The sequence below is a fragment of the Scyliorhinus canicula genome, chromosome 28 (genome assembly GCF_902713615.1).
Source record: "Scyliorhinus canicula chromosome 28, sScyCan1.1, whole genome shotgun sequence".
NCBI classification, from domain to species: Eukaryota; Metazoa; Chordata; class Chondrichthyes; order Carcharhiniformes; family Scyliorhinidae; genus Scyliorhinus; species Scyliorhinus canicula.
Genome location: NC_052173.1, coordinates 19485757 through 19511366, shown reverse-complemented (window position 1 = coordinate 19511366; position 25610 = coordinate 19485757). Strand labels below are relative to the sequence as shown.

Below are 25610 nucleotides of genomic sequence, written 5' to 3'. Positions count from 1 at the left end.
TTCCCGTTTGCAGCCATTAGCACCGTCAGGGTTGGTTCCCTTTGCCTGGCTTCCCTACAGCAGCCTCACTCTTTCCCCTGGCTTCCAGCTCCATTTTGATCCCTGTAATTTTGAATGCTGAAGGGTAGTGAAATATGAGTAATGGAACTTTTTGAATGGAGGAAAAAAAACATGGTGCTTTCATCTTCTACACATTCCCAAAATCCTTTGGAAAGAATCAGAACATTTCACATGACATTTCAAACTCCTAAGCATTTATATTATCAACAAAATGTTCTGTTGTCCCGTGCATGAACAAAACTACCACTTGAACGAACCCTTTGCAAGATGTGGTAACACAGGTCTTACACGAGACTGCATTAACAATTCAGAGCATTCTGACCAAATGATTTTGCTGAAACGTGACCAAATAATCAGGTGGAATTCATGTCAAGTCAGATTCAAAGCACGCTGCTCCATAACATTACCTGGCATTCGGGGAAATGCTCACCAATGGTTTGAATGAATCTTGCAAGTAAACTTCTGATAAAGAAACAAATCAACAAGTGCCAATGGTAAATATATATCAGAAACTCTCACAATAAATGAAAGGAACTTTTATAAACTTTTAGACAGTAGAATATTCAGGGCACTGGTGGGACCCACACCTAGAGTACTACGATAAAAACAGACAATGCTGGAAACACCTGCAGATCTGGCATCTGTGGAGAGAGAAATAGGGTGACTGTTTCAAGTCTAAATGACTCGTCTATGTGTTCCATAGAAAAGTCAGATTGCACTCAAAAAGTTAACTCTGTTTCTCTTCCCACAGATGCTGCCAGAGCTGGGTTTTTCCCCCAGCATTGTCTGTCTGTATTTCAGGTCTCCAGCACCCACAGTATTTTCCTTTTATCCTAAAGCTCTGTAGACACTTTTGGTCTCCTTACTTAAGGAGGGATATTCTTGCACTGGAAGCAGTTCAGAGAAGGTTCACCAGGCCCATTCCTGGGATACGGGGCTTATCTAGGAGGAAAGGTTGAGCAGGTTGGGGCCTATACTCATTGGAGTATAGAAGGCCTGACAGAGTGGATGCTGAGAGGATGTTTCCCCCTCATGGGGGAATCTAGAACCCAGGAGGCACTATTTCAAAATAAGGGGTGCCCATTTAAGACAGATTTATCACAGAATTTACAGTGCAGGAGGCCATTCGGCCCATCGAGTCTGCACTGGCCCTTGGAAAGAGCACCCTACCCAAGGTCCACACCCTATCCCTTCACCCAGAAACCCCACCCAACCTCCTTGGACATTAAGGACAATTCACCTCATCTTTGGACTGTGGGAGGAAACTGGAGCACCCGGAGGAAACCCACGCAGTCACGGGGAGAATGGGCAGACTCCACACAGACAGTGACCCAAGCTGGGAATCGAACCCGGGACCCTGTAGCTATGAAGCAACTGTGCTAACCACTGTGCTACCCATACATGAGGAGGAATTTTCCCGGAGGACTGTTTGGAATGCCCCCCCCCCCCCCCCCCCCCTCCCCCCCCCCCAAAAAGAGAGCAGTGGAGGCTGGGACATTGAATATAATTAGATCGACAGGGGTGAGGGTGGGGTGGACAGAAAAGTGGTTACAGCCACAATCAGATCAGGCAGAATCTTATTGAATCGTGGAGCAGGCTCAAGAGGCCAAATGGCCTACTTCTGCTTCTATGTTTTACTGCCACAATAATAAAATCCTTGCATGAACATTTCCCAGCAAAGAAACCAGAATTAAAACACAACCTTCGGGGATTTTACTTCCACTGCAGCTATCCAAGCTCAAAATAAGCTAAAAGCAAAATACTTCAAATGCTGAAATCAAAACGAAAAAATGCTTCACAGGTCAGGCAACACCTGGAGAGAGGAACAGAGTTTCATGCTTCAGGGTGATCAGTGACTCTGATACTTAAAATGTCATTGATCTGATATGTTATTGAATATAAACCATACAGTGCAGGAGGCCATTCGGCCCATCGAGTCTGCATCAACCCACTTAAGCCCTCACTTCCACCCTATCCCCATAACCCAATAACCCCTCCTAGGCTTTTTGGTCACTAAGGGCAATTTAGCATGGCCAATCCACCTAACCTGCATGTCTTTGGACTGTGGGAGGAAACCGGAGCATCCGGAGGAAACCCGCACAGACACGGGAAGAACGTGCAGACTCCGCACAGACAATGACCCAGCGGGGAATCGAACCTGGGTCCCTGGTGCTATGAAGCCACAGTGCTATCCACTCGTGCTACTGTGCTGCCCACTCTTTCTCTTTTGTTCAAGTGTTTCATCTGCTTCCCAGAGTGAAAATTCTAAATCAAAAAGCAATTTGTCGGGGGAGGGGAGTCACTTAAGTCACCAATTATTGTCCTGTCTGAGAGTCAACGTCGACAAAATGTAGAACCTCGACTGCTGCCTGGCTGCGATCAGCTAATTCAGCACAGGCCAGGGCTGGAATCGGAGACCTTCATTAGTTGGAAAAGGGTAAATATTGTACTACATTCAGGGAAATAGTGATTCTGCTCCTAAATTAGCAGTGCGGAGGAGTGTGGAGAAGGGAATTCCAAGCATGCTTCCAATGCCTTTTTTGCTAAACTCAGCTGCGCATAAGCAAAAGTGGACAGGAAGTAGCTACCTCAAGGTAAGCAAGTGGCAGAACAGCAAGGAAGCGAATTTGACACAGGCACAAATGATCTCCTTCAGTGCCATAACTTTCTAGGATTCTATGAAGAAGTAGATTAACAGTTGATAATGCAAGAGACACGTAAAAGGCCGCCCATTATGACCCCCACCCTTTTTTTTTGAAAAGCAGATCAGAATTCGGATTAACTTTTTACATCCTGGAATTTTTGCAGTTTTAGGTTTGAGCACATTAAAAATGGCTTAAACGGTTTAATCTTTCAGAATTTTCATTCTTTAAAATATACAGTTCAATAACGCAAGACGAGGATTCACAAATTAGGAAGCAATGGAATGATCCAGGTAGAAGACAACCAATTGCAAACAACAAAGACTTTTTCAAGGGGCTTAACCAGATTGTGGGAGTCAACATTCTTCCCTGCCCTACGACATCCATATTACAACAACCCCCCCCCCCCCCCCCCTCCCCATCACAACCCACCAAATTCCATTCGCCAACCCTCACTCTCTCCGTTACCCTACTTTTACCTCTCCATGTTTCTATTTTGTGTTCCTCCAGTTCATAAATCTGAACCTGTGTGGAAGGGAGGAAAAAAACATGGGAAATTAGCCACGATCCACAGAAATGAATTGCTAAACTGCTGTCTTCGCCACCAGTTTGGTTGCCTCTCTTGCCACATTTCTTCTCCTGCCCTTCACCTTAAAGTAACTCAAGCCATTGGCATCGGCACACAAAGTGCTTTTTAAAAATTCATTTACGGGATGTGGGCGTCGCTGGTTAGACCAGCATTTATTGCCCATCCCTAGTTGCCCTTCAGAAGGTGATGGTGAGCTGTCTTCTTGAACTGCTGCGGACTGAGGCACAGGTAGGTACACCCAGTGCTGTTAGGGAGGGAATACCAGGACTTCTGCAATAAAAGAGGCTCATTCAAATGAAAAAGGCTTGCATTTCCATAGCGTCTTTCGTGATGACAGGATGTCTCAACGCCTTTTATAGCTCGAAATGCAGTCATTGTTGCAATGTTGGAAACATGGTGGGCGATTTGTGCACAGCAAGCTCCCACAAACGGCAAAGTGTTACTGACCAGACAGGATGTTTTCATAATGAGGGACAAACATTGACCAAGCCAGCGGGGCAAACTCCCCTGCTCTTTTCAAAATAGTGCCACGGGATCTTTTACAGCCACCTAAGGGGGAAGATGGGGGTCCCTTAAATGGAGGCCAACCTCCTCTTAGTTTTTACTTCAGTAGTAAAGACAGATTTCTGGGTAGGATGTCCAAGTTACCCGGTCTTGGCCAGACAAGTTGCAGGGCAGCTACAATTAACCTTCATTTCACCCCAGGGTTAAGGGGACAGAAACGGGACCATGTAGGCGAGATAGCAGTGGGTGTCTGGTACTTATAGAACTGCATCCCAGAATGGAAACCTTCAAGGCAGGCGGAGCCAAAACGAAAGACTGAACAGAATCTGTACAGTAATTGCACTGAAGACAGTGATAAAGCAGGCTGGGCTGTGACTCACTCTTGCACCAGCTGATTGCAAAACAAAAGCTCACTGTGAGCACCAAATGTCCTTCTTAAAACCACAGCATTTACGATTAATTGTGTAACCCCAGTCGACACACACACACAAAGAGCAAACGTACCAGTGGTGACTTGTAGTATCGGTGTAAAATATTAATGAAATCAGTGATGGTAAGCATGCCTGTAACAGAACCAGTCAAAACAAAAAGCAAATTATTTCTGTTTGTCACATTTTGGAGATTACAATTTTCATTTGCAAGCATTACATTGAACCGTCAACTTCCTGGTTAAACATGCAGGCAATGTCTTACAGTACTGTGGATGAGCACGCGAGTGAACAACTATCAGTTTGTTTCCGCTACCTTTTACAACTGATTCACAAAGAAATGAAACCTGTGATCCGGGTAACTACACGATCCCTAATGATGCATCTTTGTGGAGCATGGCAAACCACCCCTCCTACTGATCAATCCCTGCAAGGAGAACAACTCTGCTGCTTTGTTTCAGCACCCTCTTCCCCCAGTGTAAGAACAAACACAAACGGTGTGTACTGTTAGGTCCGGCAAGGCCACCTGGAAAATGTGGCGTCACAGGATAGCACCAGTGCAAAACCCTGCCAAAACAAACAAGCTTCTAATGCATTCAAAAAAAATGGTCATCTGTGGGTAACACCATTCATTTTTAATAACTGAAAATAATCCACTATCCACAAATGCTGGCAATGAGCACCACTTTGCTTCCCATAAACACAGCAGAACGTTTGGATTTGCGACAAAGGAAAGGGCACGGAAAACATGGCTCCTCGCTTGTGCTGCTGTGAGAACAGAGCTAATCTTGCTCTCACTGGGGCAGTCATAAAAGGAGGTCATTAAAAACCAGTCTTCACAGCCATGTTGTCCAGGGCTGCCACTCGACACACACTTTACTCTACACGAAAGTGAGCAAGAGCTTTGTTGTCTTGGTGCAATTTAAATTCAAACGACAAACTCTGCCGTTGAAAATCAGGAGGCCAGCTAGCTGAGCCCAGATGCAAGTGAATGCCAGGAGACTCCTGACCTACTTTGCTGAATCATTTGGGAAGCAAAAACAGACGTTTAGCAGCACACACCCCAATTTATGAATCGGACATGCGGCGACTCATGTCCTGGCAAAGCACAAGCCAGGAATGGTGTAAACACAATCCTCAGTGCACACTGAGCCAACAGCAGGCCAATGACCATATCTGACATGGATACGGCTGGGTGGAAATACCATGGTAATGGTAATATTCGAATCCAGGAATGCAATTATGAAGCATCGACTTCCATCCGACAGCTCAAATTCTGAGTGTCTAACCAGAAATTCACAGTCTTGCGCAATTCGGTTAACTTATTGCAATAATTTAATTACTTTCTAATCACAGCAGTATTATCAAAATTAACCAATCTTATTGAGAGGTCCTACATCTTGCAGCACAGTTTAATAAAGACATTTTATGTTTAGCCTCAATTGTCGATGAGTTGAGATGGTTTACAAGGAAAATCATGGATGCGTAATACATACAATTTATAGCACAGAAGCTGGGTATTCTGCCCAACTGATCCATACTCTTTTTTTATAAATTTAGAGTACCCAATTCATTTTTTTCCCAATTATGGGGCAATTTAGCGTGGCCAATCCACCTACTCTGCACATCTTTGGGTTGTGGGGGCAAAACCCACGCAAACACGGGGAGAATGTGCAAACTTCACACAGACAGTGACCCAGGGCCGGGATCGAACCTGGGACCTCGGCACCGAGAGGCAGCAATGCTAACCACTGTGCCACCGTGCTGCCCTTCCATGCTCTTTACATATGTGCATCACATGTTTTGCTTTAAGGGGAAACAAATATGTAATTTCTGCATTTACTGTATACTTTTGCCACAGAATCCATAGAGGAGGAAACACTGATACATTTAGGCTGTTGGCAGGGTTACATTCATGCTCGAAATTACAGACTGGGGCTCAGTATAACTGGACGAGTCATCAGTGCGACTGAGAACATCAACAATCCCTTTAGGGTGCATCAGGCCCCGGGACGGGAGAACGAGTGCCAACCCCCTGCCTTCTTATGCCTTCCCCTCGCCGGAGAATACCTCATCTTGCAACCAGCCATGCCAGCTTGTCAAATGGTGGATTACCCACCTGCAGATACAGGCCGCAGCCTGTAGCGATTAGAGAGAGAGAGAGAGAGATGGGGGGGGGTTTGTTCAATTCCGAACCAGCACTGCAATTACAGCACAATCCACTAATTGGAATAGTTGCTTTTGTAGCAATACCGTTTCTTTTTCATCATTTCCACACAGCTTCCTGGGAATGACTGCAACAGAAATACCGCAGCATCAAAAGAACTCACCCACAAAGCTTTGTGTTTTGCTATCCCAGAGTGGAGCAGCACGGACTCCATTTGAAACCAGAGCAAAGAAAGCCTTCTTCACCTGCATGAGAGGAGGAAAAGCAAAGACTGGAGATTCAGACAGCCATGCAGTGGTACAGGCATAGAAAACCCAATGCTTCCCAATGGGATTGGTGTTGAGATCTAGCCTCGACTGATCATTTCATTCCACTCGACAGCTGGACGTGACAGAGCCATGGACACATTTAGTTCAATCATAAATGCGCAGAGCTGCGCACCTTACTGTCCGAAGCCAAGTCAATGAGTAACCCGATTAGACATTTAACAGATGCTATTTTGAGTGTGTAACCCAGAAAGTAATTCTCAGTTGCAGCGTACACACATTGGTGTAAACCCTCTGAAATCATTTGGTGCCAATTTGCTTCTACTAGTTGATTTCACTGAAGATCACCTCGAAAGCCTGTCTGCTAGAGGAAGTGGGAATGTCACATTAACACAGAGCAAGAGGGTACTCCGACACTGGCTATTGGGATTGGGGACCACATTGGTGGAGGGGGAGCTGTCATCTGCATCAAGCCCGGAACCTAATTTGAGGGCTTAATGGGAGCGCTGAATTCAAAATGGCAGCAAACGCCCATTCCTTCCTCATTTACGGGACAAATTCTTAAGTTCACTTTTGGGGTAAATGTGCCATGGGGTGCAGCCTTTCCATACAAAAGTGAATGCTACTTAGAAAAGTGTTCTTATTTAAACCAGGAGAGAACAAGTTTGGATTTAATAGTAAACCTTGCACAGTGGAATTACCTACCAACACCTTCCATTGGTGCTCACACACATAAAGCACACCCACATTTTTCTACATTAACTATTGTGAACGGGAAGCCCCATACAATGCTGAAAACTGCCATCGCCTGCAATGCGTATCTAATCTACAATTGTGTACAAGCCTGACACTTACATCTCTGGAGTAAAGTTGAAATATGTCATTTGAAAATGAAACTTGGGGTCCTCTTGGTACTCGAGTCACATAGACATAGAAGGTCCTGGTTTTGATGCCTTGTCTGGATAGGGTTAGCTGAAGTCAGCAAGGGCAACAGCACAAGTATTCAACTTGACACAACATCCACAGGCCGATGGAGTTAAAAATAAAAGGCCAGGCAAGGCTCTTACACCTGATTGCTATCCAGTGATCCTTGCTTAAAACTCACTTGTGGAGGTGTTGGGCAATAACAAGATGGAGCCAGATTGTGATGCCCCCTCCCAATGTGGAATAGGATCATGTGTTAGCTTTTATTGATAGAGGGATTGAGTTTCGGAGCCATGAGGTCATGTTGCAGTTGTACAAAACTCTGGTGCGGCCGCATTTGGAGTATTGCGTGCAGTTCTGGTCGCCGCATTATAGGAAGGATGTGGAAGCATTGGAAAGGGTGAAGAGGAGATTTACCAGGATGTTGCCTGGTATGGAGGGAAGATCTTATGAGGAAAGGCCGAGGGACTTCAGGCTGTTTTCGTTAGAGAGAAGGTTAAGAGGTGACTTAATTGAGGCATACAAGATGATCAGAGGATTAGATAGGGTGGACAGTGAGAGCCTTTTTCCTCAGATGGTGATGTCTAGCACGAGGGGACATAGCTATAAATTGAGGGGAGATAGATATAGGACAGATGTCAGATGTAGGTTCTTTACTCAGAGAGTAGCAAGGGCATGGAATGCCCTGCCTGCAACAGTAGTGGGCTCGCCAACATTAAGGGCATTTAAATGGTCATTGGATAGACATATGGATGATAAGTCCAAAGATGTGCAGGTTAGGTGGATTGGCCATGATAAATTGCCCTTAGTGCCCAAAATTGCCCTTAGTGTTTGGTGGGGTTACTGGGTATGGGGATAGGGTGGAGGTGTTAACCTTGGGTAGGGTGCTCTTTCCAAGAGCCGGTGCAGACTCGATGGGCCGAATGGCCTCCTTCTGCACTGTAAATTCTATGACTATAAGGGAATAGTGTAGATGGGCTTTAGAGGGGTTTCACAGGTCGCCGTAACATCGAGGGTCGAAGGGCCTGTACTGCGCTGTAATGTTCTATTTACAAATGGGAATGATCATTTTGGACAATGCACAGGAGAGCTGCTAACATCCACAGAACATACCCAAGTGACGGTCGCTGGCTTCAGGAGTGCAGAACTATTCATAAAGGAACTAGGAAATGTCACATCATTGAACTGATCATTCAGAGAGGCAGCACGGTGATGCAATGGGTTAGCACTGCTGCCTCACAGCGCTGAGGACCCGGGTTCGGTCCTGGCCCTGGATCCCTGTTTGTGTGGAGTTTGCACATTTGCCCCGTGTTTGTGTGGGTCTCACCCCCACAATCCAGAGATTGGGCACACTAAATTGCCCCTTAATTGGACTAAAAAAATAATTGAGTACTCTAAATTTTTTAAAAACCTGATTATTCAGAGCGTTAGTGTGGTGGCTCGACACATACACTGGAGGTTTCCAGTAATAAACAAAGGGGTTTATTCATGAAAGGCAAAGGCAGTTAGATAACAGGCACAGAACAACATACAACAGGCCTCCCTGGCAACACATCCCAGGGTCCTGCTCCTGCGCAAACTCCCCACTGGCTCAGGCTTCTGTGCTCCCGCGCGATTGACTCCAAGTCGGTCACATGGTCAGTGGGGCTCGCTACCTTAAAGATGCCACGCTACCACAGCTCATATGATCCATTAACATGGAGAACATCTGATCCAATTGAATGAGATCTAATTATGTTCTCCACATTAACATTCCACCAACTTTGCCCCTTGGCCAGTTAAAAAGTAATTTCATAGCAACATTGTAAGCTCTATTCTTGAGGGTAGGCAATCAAAAAGACAATAAGCTGATTTTTTTGACAATTATTATCAATGAACGTTTGTGTCTACAGAAGACCACCAGGCTAATTATAGTCAAACTTTCCAACTCCTGTGAACTCCAATTTTACTTAGGAAAGTAGCAAACTAAGGAGAAATGAAGGTGCGGATAAAAGATCTGTCATGTGAAAATTATCTTTACATGTTAAAATTCTCCCCAATACACATCTCAATTTATTACGTGAGTTCAGATCGTCCCAAATGATTTCATCAGCTAAGTCAATTTATACGCTCGCCAGCCTTTTGCCAATCTGGAGTCTGACTCGAAGAGATGATTGTGACTACCCACGGTAAATTGATCCTCCAACTTAATGACTTGCTTATGGGGCAGATTATTAATACACCAAATACACGCAGTAGCTTTGACTTTTTGAGAGAAATTCTGGGCTTTAAACAATAAGCGACAAGTCCGACATCCTATAACAGCTTCGCTCAATTGACATCGCTCTCAACTTACAGTTAGACGGTTGTGCATTCAAGTCCGACTCGAGGATTCGAGTGCATAACTTTGATTCAGAGCATCCAATCCGCAACCAGGTGGTCACATGCTGTCCTCAAACCCAGGCAACCCAGCCAAAATTCTATTCATCTCAGCAACTTAATGCATATGAATACAAGTCAGAATATCAATGTAAACTTGATATGCAGTCCAAAAACACCATTTTATACACCTATATAGCTCGCAAAAGTTTGGATGTATTCAGGCGATCGCTCGGGTGGAGTACTGAGAGAGAGCTACATTTTTAGGGTGCTGTCCCTTGGATAACTGTTAAACCAAGGCTTTGCCTGCCTGGTCCAGTGATTCAGGGGGTGCTCCAGATCCTGTGGCATCATTCAAAGTGCAGGGAACTTTCCTGCTACTGTGCTCAATACTCTGGCCTCAAATAACATCATCTGAAACAGATTAACTGATCATTCATCTTATTGAGGTTTGTGGTATCTTTCTATGCATTAGTGGTTTGTTGATCTCAAAGTCGTCAATTGTAAATATGCAAAGTGGATGACTTCCGGTTGCAGCTATGCAGAGCTAAGCCGCACGCTCGGCAGCTCCCGCTAGAAACAGACTTTGGGGCTCTTTTCAGGGCCCCCATCGGAGCTTTTTCGACCATTCTCGACGTGGGAAGGGGTCTGCAGTAGATCCCCAGGGTTCTATGGTCCGGACCAGGAGTGGGGCAAGTAGAAAAGCGGTGGCAACGCCCCTGGAAAAGCGGGGGAAGGGAAACAAAATGGCGGCCGGCGAAGCCCTCGAGGAGCTGGGGCAGTGGGCGCAGGAGCAGCTTCCAGGAGCTTAAGGTGCAGTCGTTGAAGGCTACCACCAGAGAGCTGATGGAGACTCAGACAGCCCAGGGGCCGCGATCCGGGAGCTGCAGCAGCAGGCCTCCGAAAGGGAGGATGAGGCCGTGGCCGTGGCGGAGAAGGTGGAGATGCACAAGGCACTCCATAAAAAGTGGCAGGAGCGGTTCGAGGAGCTGGACAACCGGTCGAGGTGGAAGAATTTACGGATCCTGGGCCTCACGGAGGGGCTGGAGGGGTCGGACCTGGCGGCCTCTGTGGTCGTTTTGCTGAACTCGTTGATGGGAGCTGGGTCCTTCCAGGGGCCCCTGGAGCTGGAGGGGGCCAACAGAATACTGGCTAGGAGGCCCAAGCCGAATGAGCCGCCGCGGGCGGTGTTGGTGCAGTTCCACCGGTTCGTTGACTGGGAGTGCGTGCTTAGGTGGGCCAAGAGGGAGCGGAGCAGCAAGTGGGAGAACACGGAGGTGCGGATCTTCCAGGACTGGAGTGCGGAGGTGGCTAAGCGGAGGGCCGGGTTCAACCGGACGAAGGCAGTGCTCCACAGACAGAGTGTGAAGTTTGGCATGTTGCAGCCGGCGCGTCTGTGGGTCACCTACAAGGACCGGCACCATTATTTTGAGTCACCGGAGGAGGCGTGGGCCTTTGTACAGGCTGAAAAACTGGACTCAAACTGAGGGTCAGGGATGGGGGTTTTGTATGTAAATGCAACTGTGTCTAATTTTTTCTCTGGAGGGGGGTTCTCTGTTTAATGCAGGATGTGTGTTGGCTTTAGGGTGGGTGGGGGGATGTCTTTATGTCTTTTTGTATGGGTCTGGTGGACGGGTTCAGGCAGGGAGGTAAACTGGGAGTGCGGGGAGCTGGTGGTGGGGACTGGCAATGGGAGGTGCCCTAGAGGAGGCGGGGCTGGGCAGGGCGAAAGCGTGGGCTTTTCTCTGGTTTCCCGCGCTGTGGGATGATGGGGGCGGAGTCGGGGCTGAGAAGCGCGGGCCTTTGCTGGTTGTTATCTTCCCACGCAAGAGCGGGGGGGGGGCAGTTGATGGGCACGAAGGAGGAGGAGTAGTCCCACGTGGGGAGGGGTCGGAGGTGTGGTGGGAGTCGCCGGGGCCGCTGGCCAGTGGCGGGCAGGGGAAGGGTTATGGCTAGTCGGCAGGGCAGGGGGGCAGGGAGCCCTCTGATCCGGCTGATAACCTGGAATATGAGGGGGCTGAACGGGCCGGTCAAGCAGGCCCGGGTGTTTACGCACTCGAAGGGGCTGAAGGCGGACGTGGCCATGCTCCAAGAGACGCACCTGAAGGTGGCGGACCAGGTTCGATTGAGGAAGGGGTAGGTGGGCCAAGTATTTCATTCAGGGCTGGATGAGAAGAGTTGGGGGTGGCGATCCTGGTGGGGAAGAAGGTATCGTTTGAGGCGTTAAATGTGGTGGCTGACAGTGGCGGAAGGTATGTGATGGTGAGCGGCCAGCTGCAGGGGGAGCGGGTGGTGTTGGTGAATGTTTACGCCACGGTGCTGGATCCCCCAGGTCCCAGACGGGTAGGAGGCCGGCGGCGGCTAAGGTGTTGAGGGGGTTTATGGATCAGATGGGAGGGGTGGATCCCTGGAGGTTTGCGAGGCCAAGGGCCAGGGAATACTCGTTTTTCTCCCACATGCATAAGGCCTATTCTAGGATTGATTTTTTTGTCCTGAGCAGGGGGCTGGTTTCGAGGGTGGAGGATGTTGAATACTCTGCCATTGCCATTTCAGATCATGCCCCACACTGGGTGGACCTCGGGCTGGGGGAGGAGAGGGACCAACGCCCGCTCTGGCACTTGGAGGTGGGGCTGCTGGCAGACGAGGAGGTGGCAGGGAGGGTTCGGGGGTGCATCGAGAGGTACCTTGAGGCCAACGATATGGGGAGGTCAGAGTAGGGACGGTCTGGGAGGCATTAAAGGCAGTGATTAGAGGGGATTTGATTTCCATCCGAACCCATAGGGAGAGGGGGGAGCAGAGGGAGAGGGAGAGACTGATAGGGGAGATGGTGCGGGTGGATAGGAGATATGCGGAGGGTCCGGAGGAGGGATTGCTGAGGGAGCGGCGTAGCCTTCAGGCCAGGTTCGATCTACTGACCACCAGAAAGGCGGCAGCTCAGTGGAGGAAAGCACAGGGGGCGGTGTATGAATACGGGGAGAAGGCGAGCAGGATGCTGGCACACCAGCTCCGAAAGCGGGACGCGGCCAGGGAGATTAGGGGAGTGAAGGATAGAGATGGGAAGGTAGTGCGGAGGGGAGTAGATGTCAATGGGGTCTTCAGGGACTTCTATGGGGAACTGTACCGGTCTGAACCCCCGGTGGAGGGGGGTGAAATGGGGCGCTTCTTGGACAAGTTGCGATTTCCGAAGGTGGAGGAGGGGCAGGTGGAGGGACTGGGGGCGCCGATTGAGCTGGAGGAGCTGGTTAAAGGGATAGGGAGCATGCAGTCGGGGAAGGTGCCGGGGCCGGATGAGTTTCCGGCCGAATTTTATAAAATGTACGCGGACCTGTTGGGCCCCCCGTTGGTTCGGACCTTTAACGAGGCGGGGGGGCTTTGCCCCCAACTATGTCACGGGCGCGGAGATAGTGGTGGCATTAGATGCGGAGAAGGCCTTTGATAGGGTTGAGTGGGGGTATCTGTAGGAGGTGTTGGAAAGGTTTGGGTTTGGGGAGGGGTTTGTCCGTTGGGTGAGGCTGTTATATGAGGCCCCGACGGCGAGTGTAGCCACAAATAGGAGGAGGTCGGAGTACTTTCGGCTGTACCGGGGGACGAAACAGGGGTGCCCCCTGTCCCCCTTGCTCTTCGCGTTGGCAATTGAGCCCCTGGCCATGGCGTTGAGGGAGTCAGGGAACTGGAGGGGCCTGGTGCGGGGTGAGGAGGAGCATCGAGTGTCGCTTTATGCAGACGACCTGTTGCTGTATGTGGCGGACCCAGTGGGGGGAATGCCGGAGGTGATGAGGATTCTCAGCGAATTTGGGGGCTTTTCTGGGTACAAGCTCAACCTGGGTAAGAGTGAGCTGTTCGTGGTGCACCCGGGGGATCAGGAGGAGGGGATTGGTAGGCTCCCACTGAAGCAGGCAGGGAGGAGCTTCAGGTACCTAGGAGTGCAGGTGGCTGAGAGTTGGGGGGCCCTACACAAGCTCAATCTCACAAGGTTGGTGGAGCAGATGGAGGAGGAGTTTAAGAGGTGGGATATGTTACCGCTATCACTGGCGGGTAGGATGCAGTCCGTCAAGATGACGGTGCTCCCAAGGTTTTTGTTCCTGTTCCAGTGCCTCCCCATCCTTATCCCGAAGGCCTTTTTTAGGAGGGTCAACAGGAGTATCACGGGATTTGTGTGGGCGCATGGGACTCCGAGGGTGCGAAGGGTGTTCTTGAAACGGGGCAGGGATAGGGGGGGGGCTGGCGCTGCCCAACCTCTGTGGGTACTATTGGGCTGCCAACGCAGCGATGGTGCGTAAGTGGGTAATGGACGGGGAAGGGCAGCATGGAAGAGGATGGAGATGGCATCCTGTGTGGACACGAGCCAAGAGGCGCTGGTAACGGCGCCGATGCCGCTCCCTCTAACGAGGTATACCACGAGCCCGGTGGTGGCGGCTACCCTCAAAATTTGGGGGCAATGGAGACAGCACAGGGGGGAGGTGGGGGGCTCGATGGAGTCCCCGATACGGGGGAACCACCGGTTTGTTCCAGGGAGCATCGATGGCGGGTTTCTGGGCTGGCACAGGGTAGGTATTAGGAGGTTGAGGGACCTGTTTGTAGATGGGAGGTTTGCGAGCCTGGGTGAGTTAGAGGGGAAGTTTGGGCTCCCCCCGGGGAACATGTTTCGGTACATGCAGGTTAGGGCGTTTGCCAGGCGGCAGGTGGAGGGGTTCCCCTTGCTGCCCCCACGTGGGGTACGGGACAGGGTGCTCTCGGGGGTGTGGGTTGGAGGGGGGAGGATTTTGGACATATACCGGGTGATGCAGGAGGTAGATGAGGTCTCGGTGGAGGAACTGAAGGGTAAATGGGAAGAGGAGCTGGGTGAGGAGATTGAGGAGGGGACGTGGGCGGATGCCCTGGAAAGGGTGAATTCCTCCTCTTCCTGTGCGAGGCTTAGCCTCATACAGTTCAAGGTGCTGCATAGGGCCCACATGACTGGGACGAGGATGAGTAGGTTTATCGGGGGCGAAGACAGGTGTGCTAGGTGCTCGGGGAGCCCAGCGAACCACGCCCATATGTTTTGGGCATGCCCAGCGCTGGGGGAGTTTCGGAAGGGGTAGCAAGGACAGTGTCGAGGGTGGTAGGATTCAGGGTCAAGCCAGGCTGGGGACTCGTAATTTTTGGGGTTACAGTGGAGCCGGGAGTGCAGGAGGCGAGAGAGGCCGGTGTCCTGGCCTTTGCGTCCCTAGTAGCCTGGCGGAGGATTTTGCTTCAGTGGAAGGATGCGAGGCCCCCAAACGTGGAGGCCTGGATCAATGATATGGCGGGGTTCATCAAATTGGAGAAGGTGAAATTTGCCCTGAGGGGATCAGTACAGGGGTTCTTTAGGCGGTGGCAGCCTTTCCTGGACTTCCTGGCGGAATGGTAGGGAAATAGGCCGGCAGCAGCAGCAACCGAGGGGGGGGATTGGGTTTGGTGGGAGGGAGAAGTGTGTACATGGGCTTGTTGGATGTGGCGGGTGTTATCTCTTTCCTTTCTGTTGTTTGCTTTTTTTTGGGTTTTTTTGTTTTCGATTTAGTTGTTGCTTTTGTAGGGGGGTGGGTGTTGTTCTTGGGTTTTTACCATGGTTATTCTGTTAATATTGTTTTGTTGTTTATATTTTGTGAAAACCTTAATAAAAATTATTTAAAAAAAAGTAAATATGCAAAGTGTTTGGAAACGTTGAAGCACGTGATAAGAAAGGCTATCTGCAGTGCCTTCGGTATATCAGCACTTTGAGTTTGAGACTAATGTACGCGTACAGGCTCCATCGAGTAGGAATAGCTGCAATTGTTCGACACGAGCAAACCGTCAACTCTGCATCCCTACATTACCTGGAGAGAAGTGTCAAATACCACAAGCTTGGAACTGGTGGGAACAAGATCATAGCATCTGCGTGACTTCATAAAGCGGGTGTAGACCTCACTGTTGGAGTCGTTCACTGCAATTAAAGAAAGTGTGTTAACAGGTCCAGCTTTTTCAACGTGATGTTACTTCTTTCAAATGTTCAGAACTGGCTAGAATCAAAGTGGTGCCGTTCAAACAATCAGCTCCAACAGACAAAAGCTCCTGCAATATGTTTTTCAAAAAATGTTAGTTCTTTAACTTCAGTTTTCTTCTCTTTGACTCATTCTCTGGCTCAGAGGGTGAATGGATAATCTGCTTCCAGGTTTCTGTCAATGACAGAGTTTGGACTCCAGATTACTGTTGGAAAGTGTGCAGGTTCGGACACTGGGCAAGAGTAGATTTGGATTTGGTTGTAATTTAGGACCTGGATGGCACGGTGGCGCAGTGGTTAGCACTGCTGCCTCATGGCGCCGGGTTCCCAGGTTCGATCCTGGCTCTGGGTCACTGTCCGTGTGAAGTTTGCACATTCTCCCCATGTCTGTGTGGGTCTCACCCCCACAACCCAAAGATGTGCAGGGTAGGTGGATTGGTCATGCTAAATTGCCCCTTAATTGGAAAAATGAATTGGGTACTCTAAATTTATTTTTAAAAGTAATTTAAGGTCGAGTTCTTTCAGAAGAATTTTTTTTAAAATGACAACTTAAAAAATACTGCAGCCAACTCATCTACATTTTGGTTCATCTAGAAATATAGAGGTGGTCAGAAAGCATGACAAAAAGCAAATTGGAATCACCACAGATTAGCAATGATACCATTAGAGCATAGAAAATGTGTCTTCAGGCACTGAAGCAACTCACTGTTTGTGACCACAGAAACAATTTGAATAAATGAATTTAGATCTTTTGTTTCTGATCGCGAGAATGATATGGCTTTGTTCAGCGTGCAGTGGAGATAAGACAATCGTTCGTGTTTTGAAAAGCGAGCATGACCTGACACATGAACTATGAAACTGACAAAAGTGGAGTGGTCTTCAGCATAAAATTTACATTGGGTAGCTAATACAATACAGTTTATAATATACAACGCAAGATGTATATTTTTGAAAGCTACATAAGTCCTTCAGATTTCAATGACAGCTTTCACACTGGGTGTACAGTTCATTCAATTTTAACTAGATGGATAGTTTTACAAATTGACAGCTCATTTTAATTCTACGAGTGGATCTTCAGCAACATCTGCCATTTTCCATTACTTTCAGCAAGCTTGCAATTCTGAACATAGTCTCAAAGTGAGCGTGGCTACTTGGCCCAACCAACCCGACCTTCTATGGAAACTTCCACATCATTTAACTGCCTCTTGAAAGACTCCAGAGTTTTTCCCAGGTATTTCCACTTCGTCAGTAACGGTTTCCTGACATCAGCACCAAACTCTCTCTTTCTTCAACCAGTTTTGACCCATGTCCCCTTGTCTTACAGTCATAATGTACTTTGAAATAGAGTGTGCAGGATTAACCTTTTCTGGTCCACATAATTTCTTATATACCTTTATAGGGTCTTCACTCTTTTCTGGAATGAAGCCAGGGTTTTCGAATCTTTGCTCATACAGTGCATTGAATTCTCCGGCACCAGGGGAATAGCCCCTGCCTGCAACGTCCCCCAGATTTGGGTGTTTTCTCTATGCATCAGTACATACTGAAGATGGGGCATGACCAGAGCACTGTACATAGTACCACAAACAGCACAATGCCAGGGACTTGTAGACTGCTGATTCACCAATATAGCTCCGCTTTATTTGCTTATTGCTGCTTTACGATGATTGATCAGTCTCTAGATCTCACTCAGCCGCTTCCCTCAGCAAGGTCTGCACAATGTCCCTCAGTGTGTAACACCCATTTATCTGTATTGAATTTTTTCTGCCCGCTTGGCAAGTGCTGTCAAGGGTCTTCAGGGGTTCCTCAGCTGCCTGATCAGACTCTGCCAACCGATCGGTGTGCGCGATGAAACCAACTTTTATTGAGTTTCTAAATCTGGGTCATTTTGATGTATTTTGGCGTGTGCACCATCATCATATGGGAGTTCCTGCATCTGGGTTGCACCCAGCAGTATAAATGTACATTATGTAGTAAAGTGGACACAGTAATGCTGAGCTCAATGATCAGCTGACTCCACTCCACAACATGCACAGAAAGGATAGGTTTCTGGAAGCTATATTCCAGAAGATGGTCGAATCAGCCAGAAAAACTGTGAAACAAAGTGAGGAAGTCGGTGACTGCAAAAGAGGGGCGAGGCTGAAGAAACCCGCACAGGAAGAAACCTGAGAGTGCAGTCTTGTGCAATCGGTGTACAGTTTTGTTTTTATACACTAAGCTGAGGACAAGTATCGGGGTACAAGGAAGGATAACACCACAGCACAATAAAGCAGGAGATTAACAAGTAGGGAATGAGTGACACCACCCAGGAAAACGAGTTAAAGTGAGATATCCCAGAATTAGGAGCACTTCAGCCCGATTTGCATCGGTGACCAAGAGTCCTGAACACTGTGTTGGCTCAATGGTACCAGGAAAGGGATAAAATATAGCAAGTCGGTGAACTTCTGTAAAGGGAGAAAAACAGTTGGAATGCAGTTCACACCTCAGGATAGAAGTTTTAGAGAGAGAACTTGAGGAGTTACATTCTAAACTAAGTGCGAAACCTTGCGGGTTACCAGCTTGACTTAGTTGGCCAACTGTGACCAGTGTCAGCAGGTTGTGGGTCTAGGCCAACACCCCCAGTGCAGGGCTGAAGGATTATTACATTGTCAGAGGTGACGTCTTTTGGATAAGACAATGAACGGATGCCCCACCTGCCTATTCAGTTGGACTTAAAAGATTCCAGGGCACTGTCGGAAGAATGGGAGGGAATTTTCGCAAAATCCTGCTCAACATTTCTCCCTCATTCAACACCACCGCAAGAAACAAACAGATTTAACTGATCATTCATTTAACTTGCTGCTCAGAAAAAACTGCTGTTGACTGCTGCGTTTGCATACATAACAATGGCTGATTTTTAAAAGCAATGCATTGATTGCAAGGTGCAAAGAGGATATTTTTTCATAGAATTTACAGTGCAAAAGGAGGCCATTCGGCCCATCGAGTCTGCACCGGCTCTTGGAAAGAGCACGCTACCCAAGGTCAACACCTCCACCCTATCCCCATAACCCAGTAACCCCACCCAACACTAAGGGCAATTTTGGACACTACGGGCAATTTAGCATGGCCAATCCACCTAACCTGCACATCTTTGGACTGTGGGAGGAAACCGGAGCACCCGGAGGAAACCCACGCACACACGAGGAGGGTGTGCAGACTCCGCACAGACAGTGACCCAAGCTGGAATCGAACCTGGGACCCTGGAGCTGTGAAGCAATTGTGCTATCCACAATGCTACCGTGCTGCCCTCATACAGGATATACAGGATCATACACAAGAACTTAAACCGATAAGGAGGGATGAGAAACCAGAACGAAAAAAAGGAAAATTGCAGAAAGGCTAAATAAAGAAGGAATGCTGTTGAAGACCCACTTAACCAACTACAGTTTATATATGTACAAATCCTAAACCATGCACATTAAAATGTCTGAGCTCAAGGCTTCTGTGGCCATTGAGAATGATTATATATCAAGTACTCAGAAACACGATTAACTTTAATGATGGAGAGGTGGAGAGCTCAGACACCAGACACACCTGGAAAGTAAAGAAAGTAGATTCATTGGCATGGTTAAGCATTCCAATAAAAGTATGAAGTGTGACGGGAACAAGGATAATTCCCAGGATTGGCTGCAGACTGCTGGGTCAAAACGAACGGAAAAACGGAAATATGGAGAGATAAGGAAATAGAAAAATAATTTTAATGAGGGATTTTAGCCAACTTGAATCCAAACTGGGGATGCCCAAGTGGTCTAGAATTTGAGCTACTGTACATAATGCATAGCAACTTTCTGACTGCGACAGTGAAGCCATGATAAATAATGCACACATCCACTTAGTAAAGGCAAGTGTACCAGATAGTATAATGGAGGGAAAAGCAGTGACACCCCAGGTGATCTCATGACCATAAGTTGAGGAAACCACTATCGTAAACTAATACTCAACTTCACGGCACTGAGGGATGCCCGTGATGTGACTTGCACGATGGTCCAAGTGAGACACAAGGGGCAAAAGCAATGAATCCTTTGGAACAGGTCAAGAGTGAAATCTATTATGTGCTGACAGTCATCAGTAAAAGAAAGTCCCACTGAATAGGAAATCAACCAACGTGATACTGATGTACAAGAATGGCAATGGAACGAGCCCAGAGGACTGAGGATCCACATGTCCAGCGTCAATAGCAAGTCAAATAGTGGAACTAATTGGAAACAAATCTGAACTTTGCCAACATAAAACTCAATTAATGACTGGCCGTCAGTGTTACTCCGGCTCCATTCGGAGAGGCCAATCTGCCCTGTCCAACCTTGAAGGAAGCGACATTCCAAGTGGGAATGGAAAAGTCTTGTGATTAATTCTAGGGGCGTTCAAACAGTGACCAGTGAGGCACATGGTCCCAGAGTCCGAGCAATCCAGTCCACGAAGCCCAGCCAGCTCAGTCCTATTTGCGCTCTCCTGTTTGCTGCTTTGCCGCTGTTTGAATGATGGTTGCAGAGGCTTAGAAAGGACAGTCCATTGTGTTCATGCCTCATTGATGAACCGATCTTAAACCAGAACAGGCTCTGTTCACTCGAACAATTTGAGATGTATGGAAATGAATGGCAACGTGGGCATAAACTTGGCCTGCAACCCAAGGCTTCTTGGCACACACTTAACGCTGCTCGTGAAATGAAAAACCTGACACAATATATCAAGACATCCAGGAACTCTTTGACATTGCATCATGAAAAGGCGCTCCACAACCACAAGGTAATCAATGTCCTAATTAGAAATGTACTAAGTGGTGCATCCAGGGAATTGGTGCTGGAACGTGGATAGGTTGTAATATACAATGGTGAGTTGGATTCGGAGTCACAGGTGGCACCAAATGGAGGTGGTGATGGTGGTGAGGGGGGGGAAGAGAGAGAGAGCGTGAGCGAGAGAGAGAGAGACAGAAAGAGAGAGAGAGAGAGATAGAGGAGGGAATCGAGTCTGGCAGAGCAGCCAAGAAGTTAGAAAACAGAAAGAAACACAACATGCACAAGTGTGCAGAGCTACGACAAATGAAATGCAAACCGTATAAAAGCTGGGGTTGCCAACCCTCCAGGATTAGCCGGGGCGGTTCCGTGAAATGGAGATCAATTTCCGAGACACCACTAAGTGCAATCGTGGAGAAAATTCATCAGGATGTAAAAAAAAAAGATTGTTTTTGTGTCACTTTCTTTGAACATTTGTCTTTACTAGATATAAAAATATTGAAAATGAGGAGGGGCTGGGGGTTATTGAATCTTTTCTCCTTCCAATTGGCGTAGGAAAGTAGTGCGTTGGAAGGATGGATACGTTGGCCAATTAATGGCTGGGGGGGGGGGGGGGGGGGGGGGAGTGAGTGTCATGTGTTGTAACCACCAGGAATACATTTTTTTTAACGCATTTTATTCAAACTTGTATCAAAGTAGGTTACAGCAAATAAACACCCCGGGAAACATTCTTCCCAACAGTCAACTATACAGTTTGTACAGATTTTCCTCCTTTTTCACCCCCCCTGCGACGAACAGCTCCTCAAACACGGTCACAAACATCCCCCACCTTTTCTCAAACTCCCCTGCTGAGCCCCTTAACTCAGACTTTATCTTCTCTAACCGCAGGAAGTCATACAGGTCACCCAGCCATGCTGCTACCCCCGGTGGCGATGCCGACCGCCACTCCAGCAAAATTCATCGCCGTGCAATCAGAGAGGCGAAGGCCAAGACATCGGCCTTCCTCCTCTCCATGAGCTCCGGCTTCTCTGAAACCCCAAATATCGCCACCAAAGGGTCCGGGTCCACTCCCTCCTCCACTATCCTGGCTAAGACCGCGAACACTCCCGCCCAGAATCTTCCCAATTTTTCACAACCCCAAAACATGTGCGCATGATTCGCTGGCCCCCGCCCACGCCTCACACACTCATCTGCTACCCCCTGAAAGAACCCACTCATTCTCGCCCGAGTCATATGCACCCTGTGCACCACCTTAAACTGTATCAGGCTCATCCTTGCACAAGAGGAGGTCCTGTTTACCCTTCGCAGTGCCTCACTCCATACTCCCCAATTGATCTCCATTCCCAACTCCGCTTCCCATTTCTCCTTGATCTTCACCTCCCAGTCGCCTCCCTGCTTCCCCAGCCACTTATATATATCCCCAATTCTTCCCTCCCCTGCCACATCTGGAAGCAGCAGTCACTCCAGCAGGGTGTATCCTGGCAATCTAGGGAACCCCTTCCAGACCTTTCGTGCAAAGTCCCTAACCTGTAGATACCTGAACTCACTACCCCTTGGCAGCTCTACCCTCTCCCTTAGCTCCTCCAGACTGGCGAACCCTTCCTCCAAATACAAATCCTTCACCTTGACCAGCCCCACTTCCCTCCACCTCCTGTATACACTATCCATCCCCCCCCCCCCCCCCCCTTAAGGGGGGTAGGTTTGTTATAGTTAGGGGCAGGCTACAAGGAGAGAAGGTGGTACTTGCTAGTGTGTATGCCCCAAATTGGGACGATGCGGGTTTTATGAGGTGTATGCTGGGACGGGTCCCGGGTCCGGGCAAGTATTGAGGGGTACCTTGAGGTGAATGATACGGGGGAGGTCCAGGTGGGGATGGTCTGGGAAGCCCTGAAGGCAGTGATTCGTGGGGAGCTGATATCCATCCGGGCACACAGGGAGAGGGGCGAGAGGAGTGAGAGGGATAGACTGGTGGGAAAGATGCTGGAGGTAGACAGGAGGTATGCAGAGGCACCAGAGGAGGGACTGTTGGGGGAGAGGCGCAGCCTACAGGCTAAATTTGATTTGTTGACCACTAGAAAGGCGGAGGCACAGTGGAGGAAGGCACAAGGGGCAGTGTACGAACATGGTGAAAAGGCAAGTAGGATGCTGGCTTATCAGCTCTGCAAGCGGGATGCTGCTAAGGAAATTGCTGGAGTGAGAGACAAGAGTGGGAATGTGGTGTGGAAGGAGGTAGAGGTGAATGAGGTCTTCAAGGACTTTTACGGGGAACTGTACCGGTCGGAGCCACCGGTGGAGAGGAGGGGAATGGAGAGGTTCCTCGACAGGCTTTCTTTCGCGAAGGTGCAGGAGGAGCAGGTGGAGGGGTTGGGTGCGCCGATTGAGCTGGAGGAGCTGGTTAAGGGGATCGGGCAGATGCAGTCAGGGAAGGCGCCGGGGCCGGATGGGTTCCCGGTGGAGTTTTATAAAAAGTTTGTGGACCTAGTGGGCCCCTTGCTGATGCGGACACTTAATGAGGCGTGGGAAGGGGGGACTTTGCCCCCGACAATGTCGCGGGCGCTGATTTCTTTAATCTTAAACAGGGACAAGGACCCCCAGCAGTGTGGTTCATACAGGCCCATATCTCTCCTTAATGTGGATGCCAAGGTGCTGGCAAAAATCCTGGCCACCAGGATAGAGGACTGTGTGCCAGGGGTTGTACACGAGGACCAGACAGGGTTTGTGAAGGGAAGGCAGCTGAACACGAATGTGCGGAGATTGTTGAATGTCACCATGATGCCGGCGATTGAGGGGGAGGCTGAGATAGTGGTGGCGCTGGATGCGGAAAAGGCCTTCGATAGAGTGGAGTGGGGGTACTTATGGGAGGTGTTGGGGAGGTTTGGATTTGGTGAAGGGTTTATTAGATGGGTGGGGCTGCTATATGAGGCCCCGATGGCGTGTGTGGCCACGAATGGGAGGAGGTCGGAGTACTTCCGGCTTTACCGAGGGACCAGGCAGGGTTGCCCCCTGTCCCCCTTGTTGTTTGCATTGGCAATCGAGCCGTTGGTGATGGCGTTGAGGGATTCAGGGAGGTGGAGAGGTTTGGTGCGGGGTGGGGAGGAACATAGGGTGTCGTTGTATGCCGATGACCTGCTACTGTATGTGGCGGACCCGGTGGGAGGGATGCCGGGGGTGATGGTGCTGCTAGCTGAGTTTGGGACCTTTTCAGGCTATAAACTAAATCTAGGCAAGAGTGAGGTGTTTGTGGTACACCCTGGCGACCAGGAGGAAGGAATTGGGAGGCTCCCGCTTAGGAGGGCAGGGGAGAGTTTTAGGTACCTGGGGGTGCAGGTGGCCAGGGACTGGGGGACTCTTCACAAGCATAATTTCACCAGACTTGTAGATCAGATGGAGGAGGAGTTCAAGAGGTGGGACATGCTGCCATTGTCGGGGAGGGTGCAGTCCGTCAAAATGACGGTGCTTCCGAGGTTCTTGTTCCTCTTTCAGTGCCTGCCCATCTTCATCCCCAGGGCCTTCTTTAGGAGGGTGACTAGCAGTATTTTGAGCTTTGTGTGGGCACATGGGTGAAGAGGGTTTTCCTGGAGCGAGGGAGGGATAGAGGCGGGCTGGCGCTGCCCAACCTTCTGGGGTACTATTGGGCGGCCAATGTGTCAATGGTGCGTAAATGGGTGAGGGGGGGGGGGGGGGGGGGTTGAGTGGAAAAGAATGGAGATGGCGTCTTGTAGAGGTACGAGCCTGGGTGCCTTGGTAACGGCGCCGTTGCCGCTTTCTCCTAAGAGGTATACCACGAGCCCGGTGGTGGCGGCAACCCTAAGAATCTGGGGACAGTGGAGACGGCATAGTGGGGAAACAGGGGGCTCGATGGAGGCTCCATTGGGTGGAAATCAGCGGGGAACAATGATGGGGGATTTAGGGGGTGGCAAAGGGTGGGCATCAGTAAATTGAGGGACCTGTTTATTGGCGGGAGGTTTGCGGGCCTGGGGGAACTGGAAGATAAATTTGGGCTCCCCCAAGGGAACATGTTCAGATACTTGCAGGTAAAGGCGTTTGCTAGGCGACAGGTAGGAGTTCCCTTTGCTGCCCTCACGGGGGGCAATGGACAGAGTGCTTTCGGGGGTGTGGGTAGGAGAGGGGAAGGTGTCTGACATCTATAAGGTAATGCAGGAGGTGGAGGAGTCGTCAGTGGAGGAGTTGAAGGCTAAATGGGAGGAGGAACTCGGGGAGCAGATAGAGGACGGGACTTGGGCGGATGCCTTGGAGAGAGTCAACTCTTCCTCGTCATGTGCGAGGCTTAGTCTCATCCAATTCAAGGTGCTGCACCAGGCCCACATGTCCGGGACTAGGATGAGTAGGTTCTTTGAGTGTGAGGATAGGTGCACCAGATGTTCGGGGAGTCCAGCGAACCACGCCCATATGTTCTGGGCATGCCCGGAAGAATTCTGGAAGGGGGTGGCGGGGACGGTGTCGAGGGTGGTTGGATCCAGGGTCAAACCAGGGTGGGGACTCGCGATTTTTGGGGTTGCGGTGGAGCCGGGAGTGCAGGAGGCGAAAGAGGCCGGTGTCCTGGCCTTTGCGTCCCTAATAGCCCGTCGAAGGATCCTGCTACAGTGGAAGGATGCAAGGCCCCCAAGCGTGGAGACCTGGATCAGTGACATGGCGGGATTTATAAAATTGGAGAGGGTCAAATTTGCCCTGAGAGGATCAATACAAGGGTTCTATAAACGATGGCAGCCTTTTCTGGACTTCCTGGCTCAATTTCATTAGAAAGAGGGAGGTTGAGGGGGACCTCATTGAGGTCTACAAAATCATGAGGTGTATAGACAGGGTGGATAGCAACAAGCTTTTTCCAAGAGTGGGGGTGTCAATTACAAGGGGTCACGAGTTCAAGGTGAGAGGGGAAAAGTTTAAGGG

General features: G+C 49.3%; 1 protein-coding gene across 3 annotated transcripts in view; it reads right to left on the bottom strand.

Annotated features, from left to right (window-relative positions):
* The window catches only part of LOC119958124 (5'-AMP-activated protein kinase subunit gamma-1), a 74257-nt gene that overhangs the window by 14080 nt on the left and 34567 nt on the right, over window positions 1-25610 (bottom strand). For all 3 annotated transcript variants that reach the window (XM_038786383.1, XM_038786382.1, XM_038786381.1), the window contains 5 exons: window positions 15773-15879; window positions 6554-6635; window positions 4300-4358; window positions 3182-3227; window positions 468-522 (listed from right to left, as the gene is read on the bottom strand). In XM_038786383.1, coding sequence (XP_038642311.1) covers window positions 468-522; window positions 3182-3227; window positions 4300-4358; window positions 6554-6635; window positions 15773-15844 — 314 coding nt within the window. In that variant the 5' untranslated portion in view covers window positions 15845-15879. The remainder of the gene's footprint in view (window positions 1-467; window positions 523-3181; window positions 3228-4299; window positions 4359-6553; window positions 6636-15772; window positions 15880-25610) is intronic.